This window comes from Talpa occidentalis, unplaced genomic scaffold (genome assembly GCF_014898055.3).
Source record: "Talpa occidentalis isolate TD23 unplaced genomic scaffold, MPIMG_talOcc4v2.1 talOcc4.17, whole genome shotgun sequence".
NCBI lineage: Eukaryota > Metazoa > Chordata > Mammalia > Eulipotyphla > Talpidae > Talpa > Talpa occidentalis.
In genome coordinates this window covers 28,962,576-28,982,935 of record NW_023601754.1, presented here as the reverse complement: position 1 = coordinate 28,982,935, position 20,360 = coordinate 28,962,576, and the positions used below count along the sequence as shown (strand labels likewise).

Below are 20,360 nucleotides of genomic sequence, written 5' to 3'. Positions count from 1 at the left end.
CTCCCCCTCCACACAGTCACACTTTTTACAGCCAATGGTTTTACCTGGATTCAGATAAAACTGACCTACTTTTTGATTTCACAAATACAAACGACAGGAACAAAAAAGAAAAACAAAAAGACAATTCCATCTCTAAAGAGCAGTGTAGTAATAAGACATTGGACCTTGAAGCTTATGGAAGACAAATGAGCTAATGTCTAAAATGTGTTTGAGCTACATGTGTGAAAAGCTCCACAGAGTTAAAAAAATATATATATATGATAGATAATGCAAGAAACCTTGGCATCAAGAAATATGTCTTCTGGAGGACTTAATATATATTAAATAAATACTTTACAAATATGTACCTGCTAATCTTATCTGTCAATCCCAGCACAGGTGGGTTAAAAAATACTGTTTTTCCTGCCATAACAAGAAAGAATCATGGTTTATGATCAAAGACTTCCCAAGAAAATTCCAAGAGGAACCATGGCTGTTAGGCAATGCCCCCCATTAAGCAAAGCTTCCAATTTCAATTTCAGCTCTCCATCAGTCTTTCCAATGTGAAAGCACTAGTTCTAACCTCCTCCAACGTTCTACTCAATTCAAGCCAAATGTATCCCTGTGGGATTCCCTTGCCATACTAAATTGAGAAAAATCACAAAGAACACCCTCTTTAGGGTTCTTGAACCGTCAAAGTACACTCAACAAATAATGTTCTCAACAGTGACCACATAATGGACTTCAATAACGTAAGAGCACAATTCAATTATCTACAAGCCTTAATCGGTTCCTTCATGCAAGTTCCTTCGTTTAAAAGCACACAAAACCTTTATTTCTTCCCATGGCATCTTTTATTCCTAACAATTATAAATAAAAGAAACCAGTTTTGTTTTTGTATTCACAAACTCTACAAAAGAAAAAATGAGACACAAAACTCAGCAAAGAATTTTTTGATGGGAATTTCAAAAACATTTGGTGTATATGCTTCTCAGAAGTTCCTAAATGCCAATAAATCTCCCATTTGTTAAGATCAGTATCATTTCACTTCTCAGAACCCCATGAAAACAAGACATTACCATTTTGAACTCACCCAAATTTTAGAAAATTTTTCTAAAATTATCAAGTGTTGGGAGAGACTCCACGCAGCGAGCAGATGGGCCTTAACCTAAGTCTCTAAGGCATGTGAAAACACAAGCGTCTTGGAGGAAAACCTGAGTAACCGGACCAGGTGTTGAGTGCCCCATGCTGTATTCTTCCCCTTGTTTACTCACCACCTTATGTAAACTTCCACTGCAGACGTTGTCACCTCATCCCTTTAGTGGGAGGTCCCCTTCAGGTCCCTGTTCGGGCGCCACTTGTGGACTTCTAGTGAGTCCTGGACCTGGGACACGGTGAGGGAAAATCAGACACGGGGGACTGTCATGCCCAGCATGTAGTGAATCTTTATTGTCTTAGTGCTCATTATATACTTTCTCAAAGTGCACTGGGCACAACAATGCATACCATACAGTGACAACTTAAATGATTACTATTTTACTTTGCTACTGATAGCTGCCTACTCCCGACTTCTGGGTGCCAGGTGGTCAGCTCCTATACGTAATCTGATTGCTCATTAGCTAGAGCACTTAATCTAATCATCCACTAGCTAAAGCAGAGGAGTTTTGCTCTTAATTAGTTTTTGACTGTGGAGATACGGAGGCATGACTCTACGCAGGTCACATTCCAGGCACTCAACACCAGGTCCGGTCACTCAGAGGTTTTCCTCCAAGACGCATGTGTTTTCACATGCCTTAGAGACTTAGGTTAAGGCCCATGTGCTCACTGCGCGGGGTCTCTCCCAACAATCAAGTCACAAAATTTCTATTAAAAAATTCAAAACATCTCAGAGCTGGGAAGAAATCTGATACATTATCTGATTCCATCCTTGGGTCATGCTTGACCTTTTGGGATGGAAATGTAGACACAAAGTGGTAAGACAACCCCCTCACCTCAAAGGAGTTTGGAGTACAGGATGTTGTTTCCCCAAGGGCATCAGTCTCACTGGATGGAGAAAGTATGACTGTCAAAACCAACATGGTAAGTAAGGTTCCACCTCAGACTGACTTAACTGTATCCCAGGTAATTCTCATGTATAATAATATTTGAGAACAACTGCTCTGGTATGTCTGAGACATGCTGTAACAGCAGGAATGGGCACAGGGCAGGTTTTCTAATCCAGCAGACCAGGTAAAGGAGGAGAGAGTCCTTGGCGTCCTCAGTGGCTTTTCAGGCTTTTATTGGGATTTACCATGTACACAGCAGGCAGGGGTGCAGGGGGGTTGCCAGGAGGCTGGCAGACCTCCCAGTCCCCAGCAAGTCTTTACTCTTTCTGGGCTCTCCGGTGTTCTCTCTGCTTCTCTCGGCTGCTTCTGCTTCTGCTGGCATCTCTGTGACGCCGCCCTTGTAAGTACAGTCTTAGCCCAGGTGAATCCCATCTACATATGCCCACACCCTACTCCAGGTGCCCGCCATCAGGCATGCATTCGGGACCACAGTGTTCCGTCATCTATCCTAATTGCGGGAGGGCAGAAAAGCCTGATACTTTTTACCTTACCCTACACATGCACAAAAAAATATCAGTTAGAGAGATGCTGAATAAGGGCTAAATAGGGGCCTGTTTTCTAGGGACATTAAAAAAGTGTGATCGATACCTTCTTCCCTCATGAATACCAGATATTTATCAGAAAACACTGTTATCTCTTAGCTTTATCCAGACAGTCTTCAAAATTAAATTCACCACTAAGTTAGATGGTGAGCTATCAATTTTATAACAGAAATGCTTAGTGCAGAAACCTAAAATCTCCAGTGAGCTACCATTCTACATAAAATGCCTAATTCACTTGACATCAAGCTTGGTTTCATTTAGCTCATGAACCAAACATTTCAGCCTATTTTCTTCCCAGGACAGTAGTGTTTATAAAGAATAGTACTATTCATAATTTTTTTCCTTTGACAGAAATACAAAAAAACTAGTAAACATAAAAAAAGTTGAATTCAGAAATGCAAGCTATTTGGACATTAAGATTTTGTATAAAATCTAGCACATTGGTATAGAAAAATCACCTGGGGAGTATCTAGCAATACAGATTGTAGAAGAGTCTGCTCTGGCAGAAGTAAGATGGGTAATGGAATTTTTAACAAGCAACCCAGCTGATTCTGATGTGAATGGTTTTGAAAAAACATTCCAGAGATTTCAAGATTTCAGATATCCAACCTCCCTTTGAGTCTAAAAAAAATATTCAACACAGTAGATTGTCAATACATGCATAGTTAATTAAAGCAATCACAAAAGGGAACATATAGGGAAATTCATTTAACTGAATTAAAGCCCATATTCTTATATCATAAATTACCATGCTTCAGAATTAGGAGGTAAAAAGCAACTCAATGTAGACTTTGCTGCTATTCTTTTTCGACAGTATGTAAAACACTTTAAATACTTACTACTGAAATTAAAAATATGATGAAAAACGTGTGTATAACAAGGTTGACTGAGGGTGATGTAAAGAAGCATTATTCTCTGGCCAACAGCAATAATCTGAGAAATATAATTGTAAAGACTGTATGAAATAAAACCAAATGGCACGTGTCCTTGATCGCTCCTTATGTGAGGACTGTGATTTCCCATTCCGACAGTAATTAATTGTGGCTAAATTAAACTCTTAAGATATTACCTAATAACTAATAGTTCACAAAGAATGGAGATGTTTTCATCCTCACTTCCTTTGGGGAGACCAGACTATGATTGGTTTCTATGGTCTTGGAAACAAGTTTTTATATATTTTATAACATGTTATTTCTCAAAGGAGCAGTGGCTGCTATTTAATGACTGCATGACCTTAACAAGTTATTTAATACCGCAGCGGCTCAGTTTTTATAGCTTTAAAATGGGTAGCCAGGTCAATACGGATTCACAGTCTATACTCTTTCCATTCAGCTTTGATGCTCCCAACCCCACAGTAAGTATGAAGTTTATGTGGGAGGATCATGAATTTTTTTGTTTTTGTTTTTGCACTATACAGATGAACTGGATCATCATTAGTCTCTTATGAAACCCAGTCATAAAGATGCAAAGTGACCCAGAAAAAAGAAAAAATAGGGTAGACAAACCTGAAATACAACACTTAGAGTACATATGGAATATTTCCTGTACATGTTAGGTCAGAGTTAATAAATATTGCGGGAGTAAAGAAAAATGCCAAACCCACGCTTGTGCCTCCACAGGTATAATACCAAGTAGGAATAAATTTTCCTAAAATCAAGGATAGTTTGATTCAACCAAATAAGCCACAATGCCCAAAGAGCCTAAGATCTTAAATTAAAAATTATTTCATATGAAACAGTTTGCAAATGTAAAATATGATTCACAATCTAATAAAAAGGTTATATTCTTACCTCTTCAGTCTTTCAGATGCAGCATTGTAGGCATAGCAGAATCTGGGTGAGGCTGCTGCATTTTTTCCCCTATATCTGATAGATCTGCATAATCATCCAGGCAACCTTTAGAGGGACTTTGGGTACCTAAGCTCTGGTTTGGATCTAGAAGGCTATTTAGTGACATCCTGATTTTTGGCAAACCAGATTTAATCCTCTAAACTCCCTCCTCAACACACACACACACACACACACACACACACACACGGAAACTGGGGAAGGGGGTTAGGGAGGAGGGAGGGGAAGAAGTTGTTTACTTAAACAATTATTTATGAGTTCTTTTGTCAGTTTCCTAAAATGCATAAAATGTGATTCAAAATTAAATATTCATTATATTACATACAACTTTTGACAGCTATTTATAGGATGAGGCAAAACCATACTGGGAACAAAGAAATTTTGAAAAATCAGGGGGAAAATGTTTTCTGGGTGGGCCTTAAAGTGCCCCCCCTCCCATTGCAAAAGTATTTTTATGCTGGGTAACACTTCCAAAACAGGGATTTTTTTTTTTCTATTGTTGAAATGGAACAACAAGTTTGCTCTCAGAGCCACTGAAATGCCCAACTGTTAGGAAAAAAATCATTTTCCACTGGCTGCTTGCCTTTCTTATCCCCACACAACCTCTCCTATTGGCCCTTCTCTCTAGGAGGGGCCCTGGGGCTGTCTGGTGGAACTGATTGTAAAACCAACTTTGTGCAGTGAGAACTAGTTTCTTCCAATCTGAGACCACCCAGAACATCTTGCAGATCTTTTTGGCAAATATGGACATGTTTCTTCCCTATTTGATTAGCTGACTAACTGGCCTAGATTTCTGGGTCCTTTTCTTCTTTCTTCTTTTTTGAAAGGGAGAAAATGTTTTAGAAGATACGGGAAAAAAATCATTTCTCACCAAAAATCTACTCAAAATTCATGTTATGTATTTGTGTTGGGAGAGGGCAGATTATGGGAATGCAGTGGCAAGACCTCCACCACTGTAAACCGTCCAAGGGGCAAAAGCGTTTACATCTGGGCGGGGCGGGGGAGGGCAAGCATTTGCTGGAGGCTCAGGACAACCTTCCCCTCTAAAAACTTCCCAGGGAGAGACCCGTGCTCAGGCCTGGGACGAGCGGCAGGAGTCCTGGAGCAAGGTCCAGGATGGCAAAGGCAGGCAGAGGCTCCCGGGCAGCAGGCCCTGGCTGTGCCTCATCTGCCGCAAGCCTCTCCTCCCAGCCGTGTCGCTCACCTAGTAGGTGCTCAATAAACGTCTGTGGGCTGCAGGAAGTGGCAAAAGTCCAACCTGCCCTGAGGCCCCAGAGACGAATTCTCGGGAACGCGGTTTACCCACTTCCACTATCTCCTCACGTCGCTGAGGTCACCCGGCCTTGCTGTGCGAGAGCAGGCACGAGGGCACTCTGCGGGAGGCAAGATGGAGGGAAGCGGGCGCCGGAGCGAGGCGGCACCCGGGTCCCGCGGGCGGGCCACCTGACCCGCGCTCCCATTGACTAGGAGGCCGGGGCAGCCCGCGCGCCGGGGCGGGCGGGGCCGGCGGGAGGCGGGGCGCCCGGGCGCGCGCGCAGCCCCAGGCCCCGCCCCCGCCAGGCCCAGCTCGCGCGCGCCCCCGAGCCGCGGGCCGGCGCGGGGGAGCGCGCTGGAGGAGGGGCGGCCGAGCCGCGCGCGCGCCTCCGCCCGCTGACGCGAGCCCCCGGGCGCGCGCCTCCCCGGCCGGCCGCCCCTCCCCGTCCCGGGGGCCCGGCGCGCGGCCCTGCTGACGTCAGCGGGCGCCGGGCGGTGCGGGGTGCGCAGAGCCGCCGGCGCACCCGCGCTCCGCGCTCGCCCCCTCCCCCGCCCGGGCTGTGGCGCGCGCGCGCTCGCTCGCTCGCTCTCCGTCTCTCCCCCTCCCGCCCTCCCAGCCGCGCCTCGCTCTCTCGGGCGCTCCCCCCTGCGGACTCTCGGCCGCCCGCGGCTCCCCCGCGATCCCCTCTCTCTCCGGTGGACGCCGCCGGGCGAGGCGAGCGCTGAGAGGCAGCGACGCCGCCTCCTGCTAGAGCCCTGCCCCCGGCTCGGCCCCCTGCCCGGCCCTGCCCAGCGCGCTGGGTCGGCGGAGGCGCCGCGGACGCACCGACGGCTGAGGGGCGGCGATGCACATGCACTAGCAGCGCCCCCCAGCCCGCTCCCTCCACACCCCGCGCCGCCGCCTCCTCCGGCCGCCGCGGCGAGGACCCACCCTGCCCCCCACCCCACCCTCCGCCGGCTCCGGCTGCGGCTCCTGCCTCGACTCTTATTTTATTTATTTTGGGCTGTGCACAAACCTCCGTGCCCGCAGCCCGCGCCGCCTCGGACCGCGGACGCCTCCTCCCTCGGCTCCGGAGCCCCAGATCTCAGCCACCTTCTCCTCGACACCCCCAGAGCCCCGCCAGCCGCCGCGAGTCTTCGCTGCTGGAATCTTGTTGGCTGCCGGGTTTTTTTTTTTGGGGGGGGTTGTTTCCTGAAATTTTTGTTTCCAGCCAAGGGGAGGATATCGTGATTTTTTCCCCCTCTGAGCCCAGGCTCTGCTCTCTGGGGGGTGGGGGGCGCGCCGAGCCGGGGAGCCGTGCCAGCCGAGTCGTGCGGGCTGTGGCAGGGAAGGGACCACCGCCATGGGATGTACTCTGAGCGCAGAGGAGAGAGCCGCCCTCGAGCGGAGCAAGGCGATTGAGAAAAACCTCAAAGAGGATGGCATCAGCGCCGCCAAAGACGTGAAATTACTCCTGCTGGGTAAGGACCGGGGCCGCCACCCCTATCCCCCGACCCCGGCCACTCCGCACCCCCCTGGGCCAGCTCCCCCACCCCGCTCGCTCCAAAGGAGTCCTGTTCTCCGAGTTGGCACCACCATGTGCCCAGGATCGCCCACTCCCTCGCATGCCTTACTTACCCCCTTGCACCCCCTCCCCTTCCCCTAAGCTGACACTTACCAGTTTCCCCCCTCCCCTGTCTGTCCCAACAGGGGCTGGAGAATCAGGAAAAAGCACCATTGTGAAGCAGATGAAGTAAGTCCCTGTGGCATTGGGATTTGTACTTTTATTAAGAATAATTTTTTTTGCCATTTGTATTACCTTGCTCATTCCACATTGCTCTCCAGGCCCGATTTTAATGCGTGCACACATAAATGCGCGCACCACACACACACACACACACACACACACACACACACACACACCTGATTTTGATTCCCCTCCCCCTCGCCCTACGTTGGTTCTGGTTCCTCCACCCCGGGCTGGGTGGTTTTTTTAGGGGGGAGGGAAGGGGTCCGCCTGTAGTTGTATGAATGACAGTGTCCGCCATATTGATCAGAACATCACACTATTGGCATGATTATGGTCATTACTTTTGCTCGTGGGGGTGTTTCTCATGTGTATCACTGCCTTTATTTCTGTGTCCCTTTCATTCTGTCTCTATTTCTCTTCCCTCCTCCCTCCATCCCCACCCACACCCCAATATCCATAATCACACTGGGGGAGGGCAGTGATTTTGAACTTGGCTAAAAGATGGAGGGGACCCAGCCCTAGGTTGGGGTGGGGAGGATTCTGTGTCTGCTGTTCATGGATTTGGTGCTGAATTGGAGACTGTGGTTACTGCTCCCCAACCCACCCCCTTAAGACAAGGGTTAAGGGAAGGGGCATGTAGTAGGAGAGGGGGTGGGTTTCCAAGGGATGTGACTGGCAACAGCTGTATCCAAGGCAGAGGTGGAAGGGGGCCGCTGGCTGTGATGCTGAATGCCCGCCCCTTGCTGCTCCCCCTTCCTCCCCCACCCTCCCAGTATTTGATCTCCTGACACTGGCAGTTTTCCTGCACTCTATGGCCTTTATCAATGTATTTATTTACATTCTGCATAGACGGGGCTCTATGTAATCTCCTCACAATGCGGATTTCAGGCCCCACTTGCTGCCGCCCCCTTCTGCCTTAGGTATCAGTTTCCCCTCCTAATTAACTGGAGGTGGATTTGAGTGATGGTTGAAAATTAAAACAAAATGGGATATTCCTTCCCTTCCACACTTTCTCAATAAGGAGCCTCGCCCCTCCTTCCTACTCAGGCTTGCTTCTTGCCCCATCCACTCGGCAGTTCCTGGGGAACCTTCAGGCTGCTTTGCTTGGGGAGGGGGTGGGTAGTAGGGAAGGGGTGCCCGCCCTCAGGGCCTCCTGGCTCTGCTGCTTCTGTTGGCCTGTCAGTTCGGGACAGGGGAGTTCGTTAAAACCGTTTAGCGAGAATTCCACGTCGTTTTGCTGTGACACCTTCGTGCACACACAGCTCCTAATTAGGGGTTGCTGTGCCGTAAACAAAAATGATTATTTTTCAACTTGACAGAATAGCCGAAGTAATTGCATCCCGTAGGAAAACAATGGAAAATAAAAGCCCCTTTCGTGGAAAGGTGGGTGGGAGACGGAGCATGCTTGTGGTTTCGGGACTAGGATGCAAAAATTCTTGCATGTGTAACAGGCATGACAAGCGGGTTCTAGGCGGCGCCATGATGGTAGGGAGCAGCAACTCGGAGACAATTTCACCCGTCTGTTTGACATGTTCTTATTTTTGTTCAAGAGCTCCATGGGGCTTTCTTTGCAGAGCCCCCCCTCGGCTCACCGCTGCCCTCTGAGCCTCGGGTAATTTGGCCTGGGGCTTATCTGGAGCTAGTGCAACCCAAATGGATGGGGAGGCGGGGCCTGGGGAATTGCTCTTTGCAACAAGGTGCATGTTGCATCCGCTTGGGCCCTTGCAGATCAGTAAATGCAAGCAGCGTCACCCCTTTTCTTCCGAAGGGTACGTTTCGAAACTTCAAAAGTCTGTAATCTGCAGTGGCGGGCTCGAAGCCGGGTAGAAACCCCGGCCACCAGAGCTGGGTGAGGTTTCAGGCGTTGCGAGTGGTGGACAGCGCCCAGCCGAGACCGGAAAAGTCGATGGGGCTCAGCTCGGCAGCGCTCGGCTTGGCTTGGCGCGGGCTGGGCGCGGGGCTCGGAGGGAGTCGGCACTGTTCGGAGTGGAGTCGGGGCCTGGGCAGAGAGACCCGAGCCGCTTCGCTGGGGACCGTAGGCATTCGGAAATACTCGCGGGAGGGGACGTGGGGGGAGGGAAAAGAAGGGAGGCTAGAATCTGCAAATTAACTTTGCATCCTTCAGAACAACTCCTTATCAGCTTTCCTTGAACTTACCCTATAAATTAGGTTGATTTAATAAGAAGTTTAAAAATATATACTGAGTCCCCCAAAGGGTACCTCGCTGTTTTTATTCAAAGAGAGCTGAGCTCTCAGAGGAGATAGGCGTGCCATTTTAGAATGAAATTTCCTAATTATATCCTGGGGCACGAAATCTTAAATGAAGGCTGTATGTAATCTTTCCTGGGAAAGTCTTGTGTGTCTCCTATTTGGTTTCACTGACCAAAAACAAATATCAAAGGCTTTGTCTTTGAGATGTTTTAGATCAGATATCCAAGCATTTCTTCTCTTTGCCCTGCAGTTCCGCCTCACCCATGCTCCCCACACTATTTTGGAGAAAAATGTCAGGCAAAACCGAGATTTTATAAGTAGATCTATTAATATTTTTTCTAAAACAACAGCAATAATATACCAACTCTCTTGAGGAAATAGGCTAAATAGGCTAAATTAAATTTGCTGGAAAGGTCAAAGATTTGGCCCATGTAAATTTAGTGGATAGTGGACCCCAGCGTCCTGTCCTCCTGAAGCATTCATGAATGGTAGCTTTTCCTTTGAGCCCTCCAGTTAGCTTGAAATAAATCAGATCAGGGCCTTGTGCCAAGCTGGATGCAGGACTTGTTTTATTAACCACAAAATGTGGAATTGGTGTCACTGTATCCTAGTGACAAATTCTTCGAGTCCTCCCTTACAGAGATGATATTCCCCATCACCACTCAACTGAGAGTCAGTTGAATCAGGGGGACTGTACTGTGAGTGGGCTGGCCAGAAATCTAGGCAGTTTCTGACTTCCCTGTGCAATTCCATTGGTGACCAACTATCCGGCCATATGTATGAGTTAATTAGAATGCTGTTTTATTTCACCTGGGCAGATGAAATGAGTATTTTCCTTAGGTAATGCCCTGTGAAAACGTGATTTCCTAATGGGGACTGGGACTTAACAGGTCAGCCTGTGGGACTGATAGAAGAATCTTGATATTCACATTATCTTCAGGCCCTTTTTAATCAACATTTTCAGGAGAGCAAAGAGCCATTCCATTCAGCCTGTATTCGCATCTGTGCTGTGGCATGCCAGTTAGAAGAATGAGTAGGCTTCCATATATGCCTTTGGTAACTGAAATTCTGTGATAAGGGACTGGTTGGGAGATGCTGCTTAGAGCAAAGTCTTAATAAGCATATCAGCCTAGGAACATTGCAGGGGGACTGACCTTTGAAATTCTTTTACTTGATGCATGTTGTAATGAGAAATTGGCACCATGGAAAAGATGCTACAGATTGTCATTTTAAAATCCTGATTCTTAATACTTTATTAGAAATTTGATATGGATGTAGCTTTCTGGGTTTGTTTTTTATTCCTTTGAGTATGTGATTGTGAACTAGTGTTTGGGAGTTTGATGTCAGACAATCCAAACCATTTCCTTCGGGAGAAATAAACAACAATAACTGAGACAGCTCAAATAAAATTTTACTCATACTCTGAGTAATCGGCAACTTCTTTGTGCATGTGGCATTTGAAGTAATCTCACTTGTTAGGAGATCGTGCCCTAACGATCATCTCATCATTTTTACAGTCCGTCATTGGGACTCTCTCAGTTGTTCAGCCAAATCAAGGTTTTTAAAGTGGGTGTTAATTTTACTTAATTACAAAACCTTTACAAAGAAATATCTTAAAAGAATTATATTTTATGAAGTATGGACTCAAATGACTTCCTGTTCTGAACAAATAGTGACAACTGCTTAGACCATCTACCTGATAAAAATGTAAAATGAACTGTGGAGTTGCTATGGGCACCACAGTTTGCCCTCATTAGGGTATCTGCTGCTTGGCTTAGGTCCAGGCCATGCCTGCATTCATTCAACACACTGCTGTTTAGCACCTACTACGTGGCAAACATTAGTGGCGTGAATGGCAACTTGCAGTCTTTACTTGGGAAATCTCGGCCATCTAAGAGGGTGTTTCCTGCACATCACCAAAGGGTCTCCTATTGAGGCTGCGTCCACTGAGAACTGCTCTTCTAGATTTGTGGACTTGTTATTTCTGCAATCATCTCTTTGGCAGCTTTGTCCCTCTCCCATGTCTTGTCTCCATGTTTATTCAAACGGATGCACCTTGCTCTCTGGAGACAGTGTGAGCGGGAACAGAATGTCAGATCAAGTAGCAGATGAGTTCTCCTTTGCTGATGGATGGTGCTCTCCACTTCCTTACTGTTCACTGAGCTGTAAATACCAGCAGACCTTCCTGCCAGAGCAGTAGCAACAGTCTACCTAGTCTCCTCAGGAATTAGTGATGAAATCTCGAACCTCAGTTACGGTTGGATTCTGAAATAGAACCTGTCTGCTTGTTGATAGGGTTATTGCTGACTAGATTAAATGGATGAAGAAGTTTCATGCTGGTTTGATATGATCCTAAAGGAATACAGAATTTTTGTTTTCTCTTTGTGGTCCAGAGTAGATTTACAATGCCCAGAAGCAATGTGCACTGTTTTACTTTTATAGCATGTGGAACTCCCAAGAGTATATTCTCCATGCATATGCCCCAGATTTTTTTTTTTTTTTTTTTTTAGAGGCATGCTTTATTTATTTGTTTGCTGGTTTGTTTGTTTGTTTTGTTTATACATGCACTGGGTACAGTCAGAAGCGCGGGAGGGTGCGAGAATTCACCAGAGCCAGAGCGGGGAGCAGAGCAGGCAGAAGGACCGAAGTACACTGCTGAGGGGAGCAGCGGGCGGCAGGAGAGGTCTGCGCACCAGGTGGGACCCTCCTCCGGTGGCCGGGGAGCAGCTGGGGATCGAACCGGCGCCGCAGAGGCCGCGGGCAGCTTCGCAACCCAGCGCTCAACCGCTGCGCCACCGGGGAGGCCCATATATGCCCCAGATTTTTAGCATGCCTCATATGCTGAAGACAAGATAGTTTCTTGCTCATGTTTTTCAGCTGCTCACTGAACCCTATCTTTGTTAATGCAGGAGATATGAGTAGAATAAGGTCTTGTTGTTCTGACATGTGCTCAGCTCATCTGGATGCAGAACTTGGTTCCCTGTTTCCCAGGGTATATTCATTTTCTCATTTCTTATGATGCAGATAAACTGAGTCATCTTAAAAATTTTAGGAGTTTATTTGAGCAAAAATCAGTTCAGTTCAGGTAGCATCTAATCAAGCAGGTAGCAAAGAGCGCTAAGGAGCTGCACAAAATGAAAGACTGACAGGCAAAAGGGGACAGGAACAAAGACATAAGACTAAGCAAAAAGTTGGTTATTTATTGCAAGGTTAGTTTCCTGTGGGGATGGCAAGGGGCAAGGGTCTAGCAGGCAGATTCCCTCATTAGTGCTGATAATGCAATTCTTGATTGACTGCTTTAACATTCCACTTTGGGGAATGCTGTAATCAAGTTAAGTCTCAGCTTGGTGACAATGGGCTTAGCATAAACAACTTCATTCTGGATCTGTTGTCTTGTTTTTTACAAGACCATTATCACAAAGCACATCTTGATATGAAAGATAATAGGTAAGCTGGTGAGGCTGTCATTCAGATTGGAATAACATTTTGGAACGGGTTTCCCCTAAAATTGTCACTAGCAAAGAACAACTTTCGATATTCGAAAAACAAGCCAAAAATGGAATGTGTATGTACACACATACTATTACAGATACATTAAAAAATAGCAGATGCTATAAGAAGGATCTTTCACCTCATTTTCTTTGTGATTGCATCATTATAAAAAGTTTGAAAGTGCTCAGATGAGCTCCATCCTAAGAAATGGTTCAGATTTGTATCACATTTTTATTTATTCCATTCCTCTCATTCATGTAAAATACTGGTAAAAGGGAAATGTCCAACATATCAGTCATTAGTGTAGAGAGGAAGGGGTAGTGGCCTATTAATCAGGTAGTTTCTTTAGAGAAGCAGTTTGGCATGCTTCTCTAAAATTGAGGAGTGATTAAGAGCATGAATTCTGTAACCAGGCTGCCTGGCTTGAAGTATCTTGGCTCCAGCATTAACTCAGACATGTGACCTTTAACAAGTTCCTTAACTTTTTGTGACTCAGTTTCTTGACTGTAAAATGGGGCTGATAATAAAAATAATTAGCTAATAGGATTGTGGTGAACATTAAATTGCATAATATATGAAAGGCCCTTATAATGGTTTTCTGGAACACGAAATCATCATACAAATGTCAACTATAATTTTTGTTTTTCTGATTGGTTAATGGGTGTTCCCTCCCCATGTGGAGTTCTCAAGTATGAGGGACTGAGCTGCCCTGAGAGCCAGAAAGGAGGAGGGGGCATGTGGTTCACATCATTACTTCTTCGCCTTTTCTGCTCTGCAGCACCAGTTATGTAACAAACTGTTGTCATAACTGATGTGACATTTTTGATGGCACAGCTGCTTCAGCTCAAAAGACTTTTGAGTGATATTACAAAGAGTGGGAAAGAGCACTGGACCAGGAGTCAAGAGAAGTGACTGTCCCTGACTCTATGGGAGCTCCATTTCCTGACAGAGTTGGATTAGTGGTACCCCCAAGCTCCTTTCATATTCTCAACAGTGTATGGAATTGGGAATTGCCTTTGTTTTCAAGGTCTTGAGACCTTTGATATGAGGTTCTCAACGTAAAAGCACCACTTATGATTCCATCCGATGTGGGTAAGGAGTACCTGTCAAAGTTCTTTCAAGGCCAAGATAGTTGAAGAATAGCATCCTCAACCACAAAAGTTTGTCAGCCAGGAAAGTCATAGTCCTCAGAGGCATTTTGAGATATCCACCTCTAACCAAACTTTTTGTGCAGACAAGATTCTCAAACCAAAGAGGAGGATCTGAAAGATTCCTGTTTGTAAAAAACAGGATGTTTCTGAGAGGAGACACCCTCAGACATGTTAGAGGGAAATGTGGTTTGTCTGTGGCTTCCAGGAAGCTTAGAAGTAGAGAAAGCCCTGGTGTCCACTCTGGCTGCATGAGAAGGAACTTGCCTGGGTTCAGGTGCTTAAGATGCAGGGAGCTGGGAGATCAAAGAGGAGGATAGAGACAGATTTTAATTGTGACTCATTCTCTGATTTGACTTCGGCAGCTCATTTAGCCCCTCTGAGCCTCCATTTGTTCACCTCTTAATTAAGATATGGGCTTTCTCCATAAAAAGGCCTTTTTTTTTTTTTTTTTTTTACAGATTTCTAGCTCTAAGATACAGTAAATGCACAGAGAAACCTAGAAGCCTGAAATGTAGGGGGGAATCGTGGGAGTATTTACCACCCACAGCTTTTATCTGCTGAGCCATCTTTAGTTCTAATTTTCTTTACAGAGAAAAGGAAAAACATTGTGCTTTTCATAGCACAAAAATATTAAAGTAAAATGAAATCCTGCAAGGCTAATAATCAGTGCACTGATTTTGTCCCCCTACTCACTTGATTTCTTAACCAAGAATGGAGAAAAGGGAAAAGAGGAATGACATATAAAGGATAGGACACCTTGACCAGAGATTTATCCTGGATACTCTACCTATGTCTTAGCCAACAGATAGATTTTCTGTAGAAAATTGTTACTTACAGGAACAGCTGTAAAATCGACCCTGCCTACAGGGTCTCAGAGCACTAGTGCTTATTATACATTATAATTAATTGGGTGTTTATGTGTCTATCTCCCTTCAAGTCCAGATATTCCCTCCCATCAGAGTGCCCTACGACAGGGATGTTCATAATACAGCAGTGAGCCCAATGTCTGGCACTCAGGAGATGTCTCATAAATGAAGACAACAGATAAAAAAAAAAAAAATGAGTTGTACAAGGAATGCAAGCTTATTTCTACTTAAGCCGGAATAATAATATTGAAAGCCTTTGATGGTCATGGGCTGTGTTCATCATTTTCAATCCAATCCATTACCTTGATTCTTTTTTCCACATCAACCCATGAGTAAATACAATCAACTCCATCTTACAGATGAGGAAGTGAGACTCAAGTGGCTTATTCAGGGCCACCCAGCTTAGTAAATGACAATGATGTGTTCAGATGTGATATAGAACCTATGTCCTTTCCACCATAACCCCACAGACTTCTTAGTAGATCACTACCAGTGTGGGCAGTGTGACAGGCAAGTCGGATGCCATGGCACTTGTCTTGGATGAGGTCGGTGGCTGAGAAGGTAGCAGGTGCTGGATTGGTGTTGGGTTTCCCTCTGGAGGTGGAATGGTGTTCATCCTCATATATGACATTGATTCTCACACCAGAGCATGTTCCCTAACCACCATCTAGACAGCTCCTGAAATATTTTCTATCCCTGCACCAGAAGCTTGGCCATTTATTGGTGGCAATAGAAGGTACCACTGGAGGCTACGGCTTTAGTTGGAGGGAATATTTCAGAGAAGACTTGGGGAGGAAGGATAGTAGAATTTCCATCCGTTCAGCCATTTACCCATCCATTGATCCATCAATCTGTGTCTCTCGGCAGGCATTTACTGAGCACCTTTGTGAACTAGGCATAGCCATGGTGTCTTAGACATAGAGAGCAGTTCAGCCTAAAGGGAACTACATGTTGAAGACTCTCACACCTCAGGGCAGAAGGTACCATGAGCCTGTGAGAGAACAAAGGGTACCTTCTCTAGACAAGAAGTTCAGGGAAATTGGCCAAGAGAAATTACATGTGACCTTAGTCTTAAAAATGAGTAGTAGCCAGGTGAAGAAAAAGGGGGTGCCAGGTAGAGAAACCAGCTTGCGCAAAGGCACTGAGATGTCACCACATGAAACATGATGGGATGAAAAATAATTTGGTTCGGCTAGAGTGCAGTATGTAAGATGAGTGTCAAGAGATGAAAGATGACGGATGAGGCAGTGAGTAGGTCAAGAAGGACCTTTTTTATTGTGTGAGGACTTTCTGAGTATCATGAGATGCCACCCGAAGGTGTTAAGGAAGGCGTGACAGGATCAGTTTGCACTTTTGAAAGATTGCCTGTGTGGGCTGAAGTGAATCAGGTCTGGAGGTCAGGAGGCCAGGTGGGCAGTTATTTCCATGATCCGAGTGGAAAAATTAAGAATACATTAACGCATTGGTGGTGGAGGTATAGGAGAACAGATAGATTTAAGAGACATTTGGACATTGGAATCATTTAACTTACCTGACGAGCAATTGAAAGGATCTTAAGGAGGAACTCAACTTTAGAGGATATAGACAGCAGTGAGTTGTCTGGTTTGGGCCATGGGTGGGATTTTAGTGCCATCCCCTGAAATGGAGAAACACTGAAGAAAGAGGGAAAGCTCGGGAAGAAAAATGATTATATCTTTTGGTCAAGTTGATGTTCCTTGACGGTCATCCAAGTGGAGATCCCTGGCAAGAAGTTGGATATGTCGATTAGGATATAGGATACACCTGGAATTCCGTTGTGCTTATGGGTGGTGATGGTCATGGGAGTTGGTAACCTCACGGGACTGAGCGAGAAGGGGACAGAAGGCAGAAGATGCATCCCCACCATATACCAGCTCCAGGAAATTAGGATCATCTTGGAAGAGGACCCTGTGAGGGAAAGTGAAAAACAGTGGTCTGAGAGGTAGCCCAAGGTGGGGCAGTGTCATGAAAGCCAGGGAAGGAAGAACTTTCCAGAAGTTGAGGAAGTGGTTAGTTGAGTCAGATACAGCAGTCGTCAAGTAAGAGGAAGACCAAACATGTGTCCATTGGCTCTGGAGAGCTGCTGGTGACCTTGGCAAGAGCTGTTCCCAGGGAGTCGGGGGAGGAAAGGCAAACTGCAGTGGAAATCAAGTGAGTGGTATGAGGATGTTGAGACCATGAATGAAAAGTCCTGGAAAAGAAAAGGGCTATAGAAGGAAGAGGAAAGAGGGAGGAAGGAGTAGCAAGCCCAGGACTCAGGAGGGTTTTGTATTTATTGCCCATTTGGCTAGCATGGAGGGACTGAGATCCATCAAGAAGCTATAAAGGAGTCCAGCTGAAGGCAGAGGTTGGAGGAAGAGGAAGTTGGAGGTGGTGAGAGGGGCAGAGACGAGGCTGCAGAGTGTGCGTGGTGGTTTGATCCTGACATGAATGTGCGCCCTCTTCCCTGAGACTGACAGGAGGGCAGTAAGGGTGGTGGTGGGGGGAAGGGGGAGTGGAGAAATCGGGAGTGGGATGGGGACAAAAAGTTGAAGGAGCGCCCATCTTGTGATTTTTTTTTTTTTTTTTTTGGTCTCTGTGGGAAGACTTAGAAAGCAGCTGTGTTCACTTCCCAGAACACCATGGACTGGCAATCTTTATTCCTCTCATTTATCCATTTACCCGGTACCTATCTAGCCCCTTTTATAGATTAGGTTCTGTCCTGGGTGCTGAAGATTCAGGTGAGCAAGTCAGTGCCTGGGGAGTCAGGTAATAACCTCATAAATCATTGACCATGGATATCTCAGACAGTGGAACATTTTCTGGCGTCTTTCCTGTGGGTGAGGCTTTAGACTGAGGGATCCAGTTCCTGCTCTCAGAGTTGAATCAGTGGTAGTAGAGAAATCAGTGCCTCAAGGGTACAAAAAAGGCAGCGAGCGAATTTAGTTTGCACACGGTGTGGGATCCTACCTAAAGATGGCCGGTTAGAGGGATGAGTGTGCTGTGCGCACCTGTGGCTTTTCTCTGCCCAACTTCACTGCTTCTAGGCCATTCCTGGTAGGGCTGCTGTCTCTGCCCCCTGCCGTTTGAAGATTGAAGTGGGCCTGTGACTCAAATCTTGCTATTCTCCTTGCCACAATGGTGGCCCAGGGATGGAATGTGTCTCAAGCCAGGCAAATCATACTGCAAGCTTAGAGGTTTGCAAAACTTCTCTGATGAATCTAAAACTCTAGTTTTGCAGTCACCACGAGAGAGAAGCTCTCATCTGGAATCTCAGCAAAAGTCTCAACTGAGTTTGAATGATGAAAGCTAGGAACCATCTGTGGCCATGTTTCCACATCTCTGTTACTCTCTGCAAGGAGGACGCTTGCTTGTGGACTTAGGCTTTGAGAGATTGGAGATGGGGAGAGTGAAGAGTAGAGAAAGGAAGAGAAAGGAAGCAGAAACACACCTGGCATTGCTTGTTATCATCTCAGAAACTGGCTTTGTGGACCAATGAATTTCTTTTACAGAAATGAATTTGAGCTGAAATTCTCTCCTTTACAACTCAGATGGTCCTGATGGAAAAGGTAGGGCCTTCCAGGAAGAGAAAACATTATTAACTAAGGCACACAGGTGAACTCAAACATGCGTGGTGCCTCAAGGTGGAGTGAGCAGTCTTACAGGTCTGAAGAGCTGGGCTCAGAAAAGAGGAGTAGAATTCCACTGTAGGGCTCGCTCGTCTTTTTAACTAAGGGGAACATACTTTGAATACTACCCTCTACAGCAGGGCAGTAGGGATCCAAGCCAGGGCAGTAGAAGAAGAAAGACTAGAGAAAAGGCTTAAGGGTAGAGAGAGATTTTTGTAGTCTGAACTAGGGGATGGGTCGGAAAGGCAGTGAGGAATTGGATGGTAGAGAGATCGGGAAAACAGAATAGATGAGCCTTGGTGTGTAGTTGAACACAGGGAGGAGAGGGTAGGTCAGAAGATTCCCTCCCAACTTCAGACGTGGCTGATGGAGTTTGATTATGCCATCAAGTTGGGTATTATAAGGTGCGCAGAGCGACCAATAAGCATGGATTTCCAGTCCTTGCAGGATAACTTTTGTGTTATGCTTACAATGTTCAATGATTTTCTTAGGAAGTTGTTCTGACATTTGGAAGAGAGTTCAGTGTTGGAGGGAGAATTGCGCTCAGCTGTCCTGCATCGTAGGGCTGTGAGCGTGGATGCCATGCCCCTAAATACACAGCTGAAGAGGAAAAGGAGGACCCAGGAAAGGATCCCCCCACTGTGGAGTCGAGCAGGGGAACCTGCCTTCCGCACACTGATAAGCAGCTACAGCTGGGAAAGGGGCCGCTTGTGGAGCCCTGGGAGGGGACATGCTTCAAGAAGTTCTATGTAGCCACAGGGCTCCCTTCTGTGCCATTGCCGTGTTAGATAAGGACTAGGAAACGGCCACTGTATGTTGGTGATTGAGGCAATCTGGCCTTTAGAATAGCAGTTCTAGTGGAGGGAAAAGGATAGAAGCCAAACTTAAGATTTTATGGTGAAAATAAATCTGCATGGAGGAGTAAAGAAATTTGAGTTATATCACGAGCCCTGCCCCTATTAGTTGGGCAGCCCCAGGCAAATTCCTTAACTTCTCTATGACTCAGTATCTTCACATAAAAATGAGGAAACTGGACTGAAGGATCTATAAGCTACTGCTCACATCTTGAGGTCATAATTTAAATCTTGAGGACCAGCAAAACAGATGTTCTCCTGGCAAAGGAATTCCCCTCCTTCTCCCTTGACCACCCCCAACTGAGATAATAAATTATAGCAAAATTAAGCTTTCAGAACTCTAGTGCTAATTGAGAAGGAAAACTGGGACATCAGCTCAGGGAATTGTGAAGGGCTGTGCGTGTTGTGTCCACGTGCACTCTTCACCAACAGTGCAGAGTCCTGTGAGGTAGGATTTTGGCTCTTAATGTTGTCAGCAGGCAGACTGAGAGGTAGCCCAGGACCCCCCAGCTTGCACACTCTAAATGGGTTCTGCCGTCTGCCACAAAAAGACAAAACATACTCTAAGTGTGATAGAACTTTAATAGAAAGTATGCATAGAGAGAAAATTTTGAAAAGAAATGATAGTAGTTTTCCAATAAAATACCCAAAGTTACCCATCCCCTCATGGGTACATGCCTAGCCAAACAGAGTTGGTCTAAAA

The 20,360-nt window shown here is 46.0% G+C and overlaps 1 protein-coding gene and 1 long non-coding RNA gene across 4 annotated transcripts in view; one reads left to right on the top strand and one right to left on the bottom strand.

The window, feature by feature from the left end:
* Positions 1-1,230: 1,230 nt before the first annotated feature.
* LOC129146072 (uncharacterized) lies at positions 1,231-5,884 on the bottom strand. The gene is made up of 3 exons (XR_008552471.1): positions 5,678-5,884; positions 4,417-4,500; positions 1,231-1,363 (listed from the first exon to the last, which is right to left on the bottom strand). It is a non-coding gene; the product is annotated as an uncharacterized LOC129146072 (long non-coding RNA).
* A 781-nt stretch (positions 5,885-6,665) lies between these two features.
* The window catches only part of GNAO1 (G protein subunit alpha o1), a 163,841-nt gene continuing 150,146 nt past the window's right edge, over positions 6,666-20,360 (top strand). For all 3 annotated transcript variants that reach the window (XM_037516416.2, XM_037516415.2, XM_037516414.2), the window contains exons 1-2: positions 6,666-7,188; positions 7,418-7,460. In XM_037516416.2, coding sequence (XP_037372313.1) covers positions 7,071-7,188; positions 7,418-7,460 — 161 coding nt within the window. In that variant the 5' untranslated portion in view covers positions 6,666-7,070. The remainder of the gene's footprint in view (positions 7,189-7,417; positions 7,461-20,360) is intronic.